Below are 13,129 nucleotides of genomic sequence, written 5' to 3'. Positions count from 1 at the left end.
AGCTTGGCGTTGGCTGTCCGTTCAGTTCACACCCGTGCACAAACGAGGCAGCTCGGCAAGAACGTTAGCGTGCTTCTACAGTGCGTGCGCGCAACGCCAGCCTCTGAAGGAGGCAGAACGCTCTCCACAACCGAGCCGATTTAGCGGAGCGTTGACGGTGCGTCCACTTCGCTTGGCAGTGCAGCCAAACGCAGTCTTAGAAGTCTCTGCAGACCCTCTAATAATTATCGCGCTATCCGCGCGTGCGCCGGCGATAGCCTGACTGTACGATGGCGGCGGAATCCGCATATCTGCGATCGTAACAGCAAATGACAGTTTGCCGGGTGCCTTTTTGTAGGCCACGGCAGAGTGCAGCAGCAGGCGATGCTTTGTCATCGCGATATTGTGGCAGTCGCATTGTCACGTGCCGCGGCAGCACGTGTCAGAACGGCGAGAGAAAGAAATCTTCATTGTCGCTCAGTGGATTAACGAGATCTATCGCCCCCATCTCTGGTGCCGCGCCTCGGCGCGGGACTGCATCTTCGACTGTGGAGTCCTGTGGACACGCCGGCCACTGGCCTCGCTGCACGAAAAGTACACAGACAGCGCGAGCACGTTTTCGCCCGCGGAGTCGACGAAGTGCGAGTTCGCGACAGCGACGACGACGACGACGACGAGGACCACGCGCAAGCCACCTGTTCTTTTTCGCGCAGCTCGCGGCGAGCTTTCCGAATCTCGAGCCTGAAATCGTATTCTTGTGCTGGACGACGTCTGTGCCTGCGGTGAGGAAAAAGTCGCGAGGAAAACCACATGGCTCGTCCCTTGTTTTACTTTCCGTCCGACGACAGTGCGCTCTGCAATTTCCAAGAGGAACGGGCGAACGAGCTCGATGCGCCGGGAGATCTGACGAGAAAGGCGCACTTCGCCAAGCGACGTCTTTCGTCACTGGAGGGCTGCGAAAAGTGGCGCTCCCACTTTTTCGACCCGCGAGACTTCAACGAGCAGCTCATGAGGGCAGTGGTGAGTGGTATCTCTCCTGGCATCATCGACGATGCTGTTTCAGCGCAGAATGCAGGTTTGCGGGAGACGTTGGGTATATTTACCACGACGAAAGCTACCCATGGTTATAACCGTAAGCTTCTCAAGTGCCTCAATTCTCTTAACTACGTGTCTGTAATGCGCCAGTGTATGCACTGGCGTTAGACATGTGGAAAAGAACGCGGAGCCGCTGGGCACTGAAAACAGCGTGAAGCACCGGACGCGCCTATAGCCATAGAGTCGTGATACGGTATAAGCCTGGTGTTGCCCGCCGTCAATGCGCCCGTTTTTCAGTGCAAGGTAGAAGTATAATGCCTACAAGTACTCTCATAAAAGAAAATTTATTGCGAACGAAACGCGTTGTGTTACTTTCCGAGCTCCCGAGGACGTACTTTTACGATTTCTCCATCGGTCAAATGCGACAGGAATTCGCAGCTCGCGTGAAATTTTTTACAATATCTAAGATGTTCTTGCAAAAGTCGTACTTAAAAGTCGGTGGTTTATTTGAGATCGCGCAATAAAGTATCGCTTTTCTCTTCTTTAGATTTATTATTACATGCGGTTAACGGTGTAACTCCATTGTTCTTTACTGTTATATTACCGAGTTGTAAATTCGGTACTTGCGCTAGCTTTCTTTAAGTGGGGGGGAGGGGGACATGCTTTGCGAGCTCGACTTGATCTCAACAAATTTATGTCATATATTTAGAAGAGACTTTAGAAGATATTACGCTCTTAAGAATTCTCTTTAGAAAAACAGCAAAGGTGTGTAATTTTTGTAACATACGTTTTATTTTAGCTTAATCTGTGTTTTTACAAAAATAATCTTCCTATGATTTTCCCCTAATTTTACACAAAACAACATGATTCACCATCCTGGCCCTGCGAAAGTAAATGTCCAGGGACGCTGTTGCAAAACTAACACTGCCGCTGCTGAAGGGGTTATGAAATGTTATATTGATGGCTCGGATGCTTGTTTTGAGCTCGTCCTTTATTGAAACGTATATTGTCCTGTGTGCTGTATGAGTGATTTCAATGAACTCATGCACTGTTTGCTCATAATTACACCTTTCATGGTGGCTTGGTCTCCGGAGGCCATCGGCGCCAAGGCGCTTACGGCAGTCTAAGTGAGCAGCCATTTCTAATATTCTTTTTTGGCCAATAAAGACTTTATCATAATCATCGTCATCTAATCCAAAACACCAAATGCTCGGTTGGAACAGATTATAGATGTACAGATAAGCGGGAACATATCAGATTTGAGGACTGAGGAGGCACCTGGTGCAAAGAAATTCTGCACTACGTGACCCACTCCAGAAGTTTCTATACCGATGCTATGAACTACACGGCTCACTCCGATTGCAGCTGTATCTCATTCAAAAAATTTAAAGACAAATTAACTGATGCACGCAAGATCTATCTTCTTATACTTGCTTGGCAGCTGAACATGCCATGGAATGATAAATTGAGGATAGTAAAAAGACGACCACATTTCATTCAACTCATAGTTTTGATAACGCATTTCTCATTTTACCGTATGGGTCGCAGTTCTGCTGGAATCAAGAAAATGTTGTGGCCATCAACAGTGACAAAAAAACGTCCTTTTATGGCGATAGTAAATATATGGACACTACAAGCAAACTTTTGCCGTCGTCATCACCGTGAGGTTCCTCATGTATTTAGGTATATGTAGGCTCTATGCCATGTCATGCTATATGCAAGGCCATATTGTATGCCATGCGCTATGTACGGGTTATACGGCCACACCATTCTATCGCTACAGTTGCTTAGGCCAGGTCTTATTCCTCAGAATTTTGAGAACGGCAGTCCACAAACAAATGTCGGCGAACACCGACATCGTAGGCCCTTTATCTTAAACCTTCTCACACATAAATATCAAAAGTGCAAAACAATAACAGAACTCGATCGTGAAAATGATGCAATGGTATTGGAGCGGCTGCGCACTACCTCTGGGATCAGCCCAGGCAAGACGTGTAAAACATACCCGATACGGAAAGGTCTTGCTAAAGTCGCTAAGAAACATATTGGCTTTAATTAATAAACGTGAATGACACTGTCCGATGGCGGGATTCAGCCCCTAGGACGACAGCACGTTTTTACTTTGTCAGCTTGCGTTTGCTTCAATTCATACTGTCACTACAGCTATGAGTCTTACACTTGGTGTAGTCTTCTAACATGTTGTCACCGCACTCATTGCTTGGAGCTTATGGCGAAACTGTGATAATATTTTTTTAAATAAAGTGTCCTTTGTTCTATTGAAAGAAGTCTTCTCCAACAAAAATTTGAAATGTTATGTACCTTTGTTACCCTAACAATATTTTAGTGTATATATATCACTTCTATTAAATCCAACAAAACAAACCTTATTAAGATATAGTCATTGCAGAGGGAAACTTTCTTAATTGCCATGTAATAATTAGCACCATCAGAATACTTACCGCGCTCTTGTTTTTTTTTTTTTACGTATAGTTCCGATGGAATTTTATCTCTCGTCGTCGCCACTCGAAAATCGCATGCATGCGATTGCGCTTTTCGAAGTGGAAATACCTGCAATTGTCGCCGCTTTCAACTCTACAATGGCAACATCAACTCTACAATGGCAACATTTGCCTCCTTTAACGATACATTTTTAATTGCCCATTCTCCTGTAATTATGCGCGACAAAAATCGGCATGTGTGGCCTGCGGTACACACTGTTAAAACTGAGTGAAATGACCAGTCATAGGCATAAAAGAGGAGAAAAGCGGATAAGTACAGCACTCATGCAACTTGACCGTCAGGAAGATGAAAAACGCGTGAAGGATCGTTAATTTGAATCTTTTTTTGCTACCTCAAACGCGAGCTAGCATTCCTTGGCGTCTCGTGCGTTGTCCACCTGCGTAACGCTGCCACAGAGGCGCGAAGTTGTGGCAGGTGCTGGTGCGCGCAGCTGATCTTTGTTTGAACTCTCGGGATTTCAGTACAGCCGCCGACCGGAACTGAGCGACAAAACCGAGACTGGACCACAGCGCTTGCTTGTTCAAGCGAACGCCGCACGACCCACCTTTGGGGCGGAGTTATGAAACTGAGTTTGGTTCGAATTACGTTGTGTGCCACGGCCTATAGATTAATTACGTGGTAGGTAGGCCAAAGTAAAATGATTCCGGGAGAGCTATACCGGGATACCAACGCACTGCATGAAGACTGGTCTTTTTGAACGGAAGCGTACAACGCAGTAGATGAATCGCTACATCCGTCGAGTCATTGGTTGTGGCGCAGCCTTCAAATGCATCGGGTTGCTGCCCTTGAGGAACCCTTCTGACGTGGGTTCGATACCACTCAGCATCGCATAAATTTAAGGTATGTTTTTTCGTCATTGTGGAGCAGCGCATTCCCACTGGCATATACCTAGTTACTCAAGTTGGCATCAAAGACGTTCATTGAAGAGCGGCACACACCTACTGACACATACCCGGTGACTCAAGTTGACGTCTAACAGGTTCATTAAAGACCAGCACAGACCGACGGGCACATACATAGTGCTTTAAAGTATGCGTCAAAAAGTTTCTTCGAACTGCAGTACCAATCTACACACAGAGCACCACGTATGTAAACAGTGCCACATATTCAGTGCCCCGAGTTGATCCGCCGGTTAATTTCGAACTCTGTTGCGTCAACACAGCAGCCCAGTGCGCTACCCGTTCCATCACAGACCATCACGTGACCCTGGTAGGTACCCGCCGTGGTTGCTCAGTGGCTATAGTGTTGGGCTGCTGAGCACGAGGTCGCGGGATCGAATCCCGGCCACGGCGGCCGCATTTCGATGGGGGCGAAATGCGAAAACACCCGTGTACTTAGATTTAGGTGCACGCTAAAGAGCCCCAGGTGGTCGAAATTTCCGGAGTCCTCCACTACGGCGTGCCTCATAATCAGAAAGTGGTTTTGGCACGTTAAACTCCATATTTTTTTTTTACTCTGGTAGGCGGGAAAGCCATTAAATACATACAAACATAGCCACCGGAAAGTGCGTCATTTACCTTAACTGCGCTAAAGCATTAAGATGTGGTGGTTGCCGATGGGCATCAGTCGACAGAATTTTCAAAACTAGGTGGGACAACGCGTTCCTGAGGCCTATCCCAGCCTCAGTGCAATATGATACGCCACCTGGGCGGTACGTAGAGTCCTGCTCTCGCTCTGCGTGCTGGCGCCAGTGGGGCCGTCCTTCTTCGCATTGGCAATTTAATGGCGTCCGGAAGTCCATGGTCTATTCTTTTTTTCAGAACTCACAACTTTCTTTACCAGGATATATATGAGGACATATATTGTCATGCGGTAGTGATGGTGAAGAACCAGACAGCAACAAAGCTCTGTCCGACAAAAACTAATACTTTATTAAATGGTGATTATTGAATGGTGATGCTTGAAAATGGCCACCAAGCAACATAATGTCGAAGAATGCGCATAACGGCTTGTTTCGGCCAGAGGAAGGTAACTAAAAGCCACTGTTAAGGCAACTTGATAGACCTTAGCCTTTTTGTAATATGGTCCGGTGCCTACGTCGCCCGAAAGGCCCTGCTGGACGTGCTGGTACCGATGGGGTCATCGTCTTTCTTTTCACTAGCAGTCTAATGGCATTGCGGAAACGGAGTGGATAGCTTGTTTCCCAACTCCCAACTTTATTTATACATCAAGTCAAGATCACTTACTGATGTCTTGGGTGAGGATGCCAGGTCACCCGCTAGCATATTTTCTGCTTGTTTGTGCTGTTGACATGTGCCTGTAAACACAGTATTGCGGAAACAACAACAGATTTGCTAGTGGAAGTAAACGGGACTATGAACCTAGTGGGGTGCCGTAGTACTGCAGCAGTTTGGAAGTTTCGCAGCGCCGTTATATTGCAGCACCTTGTCCTCTAAGAAAAAAATTCCGGAATCTAGCTTTCAAGAGTGAACTGTTGCTCCAACTGAGGCGTTAGCATAAATAATTTTGTTGTGTCAAATATATATCTGAACAAAACATTGTTGCGACGCAAAACATGCTTCATGAAGTTAGCATCGATGAGTGACCGGGTATCGCCTATCAGCTAAGAAGGCTGTCGTGCATTGAGTGTCGATTAGCGTTGTCTGGGGCATTTTGTCTGATACGAGTTTAAGGGCCTGATCGACGTCCCCTTTCGTGTGCTTGCTTCCGCGCAGTGCAGAAAAACTCCTTCACAAGAAGAAAAAGCAATCTCCAAGCTAAACAGCCTCTTCAACCACGTCCAGCGGCAGTTCCAGGCAAAGCTGTCGTTAGTGCCAAATGGACTGCAGCCATTGCACTCTGCCATCGGTGGAGCTGGGTTGGAAGTACTTCTACGGTGCACCTGGACGCAGACTACACTCTGTCACCTAGTCAGGCACCTGGAGGAGATCAACGCCGTCCTCTGGTTGTTGGACTTTGAAGTGACAGAAGTCATGTCAGGCAAGCATGCCATACGCAGGGTCGGAGACTTCGAGTTTCAGAAGACGCACAAAGACGATATGGTATTCGCATATGCAGCCATGACCTTGCTGCTTCTCCTGCACATACACAGGTGCATCGAGCGCTTTGAGGTATGGCTTTCCTTTCTTTTTCCTACTAGCACACCTTCGCGCCTTCAAATAGAATACATGAACATCTTATTTCAAGTGAAGAATTAGAAATTCAGAAACCAGTGGGCCAGCACTCTGTGTCGTACGAATGATAACATTATGGATCATTGAAAAGAAAAAACAATCGCTAATTTGCATTCCTCTTGAGAATAGGCTTGCTTTAATAAATAAAGCACCGAAACCATTAGCTTTTCATCGATCTTATTACGTATCGAGTCATCAACGAAAAATAGCTAACGCTTTATGCAACATTATAAACTATAAGAAGGCGTCTCATGCTATCCATGGCATAAAGAAAACGTACAGGACCATAAGCGCATGTATTATGTAACAGTTTCTATAAATATCCTACTTGTTCTCAGGTGAAGTGAGTAAATGAGAAGTGTTTTGGGTTGAAATACATTTAGTTCTTCAATACGCTTCAATAGCTTCAATAGCAAAAGCAGTGATCTTTGTTTATGGGAAGGGATGAAGTGCACAAAATAACAACGCTTACGTTTGCAATTGCGTCGCCCTGTTCGGTGCTATAGAAAACATGGCTATAATGGCACCCAGGGACAAAGCCTAACCCTCGCATTATAGAACGTTTCTCCACTCAGTATTGCACCTAGACTTGTGAAACTCGGCGATAGCGCCACCCGTATCGAGAAATGGCCATTGCGCTTCATTGACGACACACGGCAATTCTTGAGAAGCGCGGCGTCTTCTTCAGCCGAAAGGTGGCACTTGCTCAACTCGTTGAAGCGGAGGAATAGTTTTGAATCCGGGGTCGTTTGGCAATGCGGGGGCCAGGTTGCTTCGAATATGTAAAAGACTATAGTAGTGCTGAATACCTGCTTAGTGAACAAGTGTTTACTATTGGTAGCTAGACTGCTCAAGTAGTGAGGGAGCTTACTTTCTTAACACCAATGTATGCTGTGTGTATATTCCATGCGGCTGGTATAAAAAAAAATTGCTCGCGCCTCTCACAGGGGCTTGTCATGTGGTCTGTTCTGAGGCCTAAGCAAAGCTGTTGCGACAAATGTATAACTACGTAGCACTGCCGCCGACGGCGAATGGCGGGTACGCGTTCTCGCAGAAGAAAAATGCCACGTGTCCCACCTAACTTGTACCAAAATTTATTATTATGCGAGCTGGACAACATCAAGGTAATATTTTCCGTCGTTTGGAGCACGTCAGATTTTTTTATTTCGCCTAGTTATACGATCAGTTAATAATAATTAGTCGCTTAAACTTAACAGTATCTTTCAAGCAAAAGTGACAGTGAGAAAATTATATGCCATCCTCAAAAATTCCTTGTACAATCTCTGTTGCCAAATAAGCCCAATATAAAAAAAAATTGCCAAACCTGAAAAAAAGCCCACAAGATACGAAGAAGCACACCGCCACTGGCCATTCAATTAGGCACGGAATGTGCAAGTTTATTGATAACATGTTAAAATTTGCAGAATTGGTTCACGTGCCCTTTAATAATTTAATAGGCAAGAACCATTTCTCATGCCACGCGCCATAAACCATACGTACAAACCAATTTAACCCATAAATATACTGCGGGAATAAAAAATATTTGTACCAACTTAAAAAAGTGCTTCTGGAGATTAAGGTTTGTCTCTAGTGACTGTGTGTTGGTTTCCCATTTTCATTTAACTTTCCGTTATGATGCACTCGAACATCAAGCACAATTTTTACAAGGACTCCATGCAAAAAACCAGTCTTGAAACGAAACTTTTCACATAACTTTATTGTCAATTGCAAGCGCTCTATCACATTCATATGGGCGCGCAAGTACGAATTTAAATACATCACCCGCTGCTCGACAACTGAAGCCTAATCAGCACCATTACAACATTCCAGGTCGTCGACCTGTTCGCGGCCGAGACCGATTTCGACCGGATGCTTTGCGCGAACATCGGAGCGAGTGATTCGCTAACCTGCCTTCGCATGAGCCGATGCGAACTTAGCGAGTCTGCTTCTCTCATGCTCGGCAAAGCTGTCGGCCATTTGCTGTCGGCAAACCTCCGTGAGCTCTCGCTGGACTTGCTGGCGCTGTCTGGTGAGAAGGACGTGTGGCTGAAGCCGCTGGCAGAAGGCGTGGCCCGTGCGCGGAACCTTTCCAGGCTCAGGATTACGGATCTCTACGTAAACGTGAGTGGCGTTTAAACGGCGTTTAAACATCGTTTAAACGGAACAAATCCACTCATAACGCAGACCGTGCAGCAGTGCGGTGTTAGTGCGAGGAGCCTCGAGGAGCAATTATAAATGCACGTTGCAGCTCCATATTTTTATCTTAAACGATGGAGCAGGCAAGCTCCTTCGCCTGCTGCCACCATAATGCTGCGAAGAACAACATCGTGCTAAGATGTAACTACATTGTTTGCAAAAAATCGCAGAAAAACTCAGTTTAGTTTGAAAGAAAGGTAGAAATTTGGCCTCGTTGGTACCAGATGCTGCAAGTGAGGCGCAAGAAAATAAAGACGCAGGGAAGACATGTTTTGTATCTAGTGCAATTGGTCTACCCTGTTTCTGCCCTTGTTTCTCGCGCTTACGCTGCGGTGTGCAATTTCCTTTTCCTTCTGTTTTATTCGAAATAATCGCTCCAGTGTGTTTCCACAGTCCGCGTCCAGAAAACTATTGCTCAAACCCGTTGGGAAGAATACGCTGTAACATTTGTATGAGCTTTGACATAGTGCTATATTACATCGCAAATACGCCACAACCGAATGACAGTGTCTTGTCCTGCATTGTATGTGTCGCTTTCACGCTAAGAAATAGAACTGTGCTAAACTTCATGTATCTTGCATTAGACTCGGTCGCCTTCTGTAGGTGAACATATTCAACATTTCGCACAGCCAAAGCCTGTGCGCTCAGTCGCCGTAAAATTTGCCTGCGCGATCGACTTGCACGTGTGATGTTGACATTGCCAGCTTCGATGCGAGCAGCACTGGCATCGAAGGTGGTGAAAGCACTGCATAATGCGAGTCTAGCAATCGCGAGCAGCGCCGCCTCGCCAAGAGGGTGCACAATGTGGCCGCGTCATGAGAAGTCTCGTATCACCGCTGCGCTCGAAGCGAAAACACACACACACACACACACACACACACACACACACACACACACACACACACACACGCACGCGCACACGCACGCACACACACACACACACACACACGCGCACGCACGCACACGCACACGCACACGCACACACACACACACACACATTGTCACGTGGTAGTGACGGTAACGAACACTAGCAATACTGTGAAAGACGGAAGTAACTTTTATTGGACGAGCCTGTGCCCACAATAACAGGCTGCACTTAAAGCGCAATGATGGCGGCGAACACAGTCGGCGATCGTCGAAAATCTGATCAGCGGGTCAAGAACGTCAGCTTCTATCCATCATTCGTGGAAGGTCCCGAAGTAATCGCTGGTGCCCGCGTGTGTTCCAGATAGTTCTACAACGCGCATGCATGCAATGAGATTACAGAAGTTTCGGTGATAACAGACAGCGGATAGGAGCATCGATAACATTCCAGCAACATCTGATACGTGCGGGCGCGTCCCGCACTGAGCGATAACATTTGTTAGAGGGTGAAACGCGCCCACTCATATATAAAGAACAACTGAATCTGTTTTCCTTCTCTCTCTCTCTCTGTCTCATATATATATATATACATATATATATATATATATATATATATATATATATATATATATATATATATGAGAGAGAGAGAGAAGGAAAACAGATCAAATTTATCACGACCATATAAAGCCAGCAGGTAACGAAGCCAAGGAAAGTAACACTAAATAACGGCAGTTGTATTTGAAATTCAGATAATAATGAAGGAGTGTGTAAATGAACATGGCGAAAACGATAACTAGTCCCACGTGGGAACCGAACCCACAAACTGCGCATTACGCGTGCGATGCACTACCACGTGTGCTTCAGCGACGGCCATCGGTCCGTCCACTAAATCGGATATTTATGCGTACTAGATCTATCCCTGAGAGCGACAGCCACCATCACTCAGAGTCAAGGCGGCTGCACGCGGAGCACCCCCTTCTTGCCCGGTGGCATCACGCAACGCGTGGACATGGGAGGAGCGTAGGCACGTGGCTAATGTACTCTCGTATGCTGCCCAGCATACGAGGGTTGCTCCATCGCTTGCCGCGCACACAGCGTCACACAGGGAGTCAAGTTGGTGAGCGTGTAGTGAAGAACGGCACATGGCAATTGCATTAATGGCGCAGCTCGCTAAATCGTTGGCGTCAACGACGCCCATTGCAAAGCGGAACATACCCAGTGCTTTTGTGGCACAGCCTGCTGAAGCGTTTGGTTGGTGTCCTTGAGGAATCGGTGAGACGTGGCTTCGGTTGCGTCCAGTTTCTGAGAAATTTAAAGGATCTCTTTTTGTAATTGAAGAGAGGCACATGCCTACTGGAACGTATACCCAGTTGGCGTCAAAGAAGTTCATTGAAGACCAGCACAGACCGATTGGCACACACCCTGCGTTCAAAGTAGGCGTCAAAGAATTGCTTTGCAGAGCGTGATGCACCCGGTTCCGCATCTACGTTGACCAATGTCGGCGGGATAGGGGTTCGCTGAAGAGTGGCACATCCGTACACATTGCCACGTATTCAGTGAGACAAGTTCGTCCGACGGTTGGTTTCGGGCTCGGTTCCCTCGGCGCAGCAACCTGCTGTTCTAACCGTTCGACCGTGGACTACACAGTGACCAAGGTTAGCGGGAAAATGGTCAGATAAAAACATACATCGATAGACAGGTAGGTATAGCCTTCGAAAATTCGGTGGAGTACCCCAAGAATGTCAGTGCATTCATATAGGGAGCAGTTTTTTCGTAGAACCCTTCGGAGATTTAAGACAATCACACAGCAAAACACGAGAAATGAGGTTCTGCCACCGAGCCACTTACGTAACTTCCGCACCGTTGCCTGCTAAGAGACGCCATATTAGGTTCACGCATGTGCACGAAAATGGTCGAACGATACCGCCGTGTGAGCGACGTGTCTGTCTCCTAGGGCGGCCGAGACTCCAAGGCGGCGGGCGGCACATTTGGCTACGAATTGCGAGTGGTAACATAAAGAAGCGCGGGCGCACATCGTGACGGACGAGGAGAGAGGTTGCCGACTCAGCCGGAAACGTGCTTTTGCGCGCGGATTCATGAAACGTGAGGCGTCTGATTGTTGTTCCGCTTTTCTCGAGTCTATGCCGGCATGAAGACAACGCTACTGGCCGCACTTAACACGCCTGTAAAGTTTTTCTTTAAATTCAGTTTATTGCAACATGTTTAAAACGTGCCTAGGAAATGTGACAAAAGGAGGCAAGTCTTCTCCCATAGGCCGCAAATGAGGCAGGTTTCCTGACGCTGCAGCGCCGTGGCAAGAGTCAGAGTGGAGCTAACACGTAAGATAATTGAAGCAGCAAATGTAGACAAATCAGGACACGAATGTTCGAGAATTGCATCCCTGATGCTATCTGTTAGAACTGGCATTCACAGCAGGATTCTTCGCATGCACAATGATGTGTATGGACAAGAATGTGTACGTTCTCAAAATAAGCACTCGAAACTTGACGTCATATGCTGTAGCTTTGATCCATCCTTATGCTTTTAGCGCTACTCAGATTTCGAGTCCACGAGGCGCTGCGAAAGAGCCGAAATATATTTTGGAATGGCGGGTGGTTTGTTTTTCTAGAAGCCCGACACAACTAAGTATATTGCTTCAATACACCAGATCTTACCAAATGGCTTGCTTTCATTTACGGTTCGAGGGTCATTGGAAAAACCGCCCTATATCGTTTTTTTTTTTTACAGTGAACGGTGATCACGTTTCTGGGCACGTGTAGTTCAGCCATTCGATTTTCAATAACCTCTCTTATTCCTCCTAGCAACCGTGCGAAGCTGAGAAGTTGGTCGGAGCAACAAATATGTCTCCTTCCTGTTACACTGCGCAGGGATGAAAAAAAAGGGAATTAAAGCAGAGGACAGAGATCCAGTTAAGTCAAGTATACATACATGTACAAGGTGCATATATATGTCACGTGCATTGCACGTCATAATGCAAAGAACTCTGACAAGCGGCGCTAAGCCCGGACTTAATCCTGGTATATTAACAGTGCAATAAGACGTCTCGTGACATGGAGTTAGATTTAAACATTGTTGCACCAGGGTTAGACCTTCAGCTCGGAAATACAGCGCATTCGTCACAGCGCGAAATTTCGGATTCAGTGTCTGGCATTCTTTTCCCACAATCAGCGCAGCCGCAAGAATGTGTGATCTTGTTACTAGGGGATTATGCACGCGTGATTTGCAGATTTGTACGCGACTAATGTCGGCAGAGCTGCCTCTCTAAAGATTTAGACCACAATGAACGCCTCAAATGACAGCAGAAATGTGCACCTTTAGAATTTCGGTACTTGGTTATGCGGGACCAACATATTTCGGCCACGTATAGTGTTTCTCAC

At 46.6% G+C, this 13,129-nt stretch overlaps 1 protein-coding gene across 1 annotated transcript in view; it reads left to right on the top strand.

The window, feature by feature from the left end:
* Positions 1–240: 240 nt before the first annotated feature.
* Positions 241–13,129, top strand: part of LOC126530633 (uncharacterized) — a 38,913-nt gene continuing 26,024 nt past the window's right edge. Inside the window, exons 1-3 of the mRNA XM_050177898.3 lie at positions 241–999; positions 6,210–6,605; positions 8,499–8,789. Coding sequence (XP_050033855.1) covers positions 790–999; positions 6,210–6,605; positions 8,499–8,789 — 897 coding nt within the window. The 5' untranslated portion in view covers positions 241–789. The remainder of the gene's footprint in view (positions 1,000–6,209; positions 6,606–8,498; positions 8,790–13,129) is intronic.

The sequence above is a fragment of the Dermacentor andersoni genome, chromosome 4, assembly GCF_023375885.2.
Source record: "Dermacentor andersoni chromosome 4, qqDerAnde1_hic_scaffold, whole genome shotgun sequence".
Taxonomy (NCBI): Eukaryota; Metazoa; Arthropoda; class Arachnida; order Ixodida; family Ixodidae; genus Dermacentor; species Dermacentor andersoni.
The sequence above is the reverse complement of the archived record's forward strand: the minus strand, read 5'-3'. Positions and strand labels throughout refer to the sequence as shown.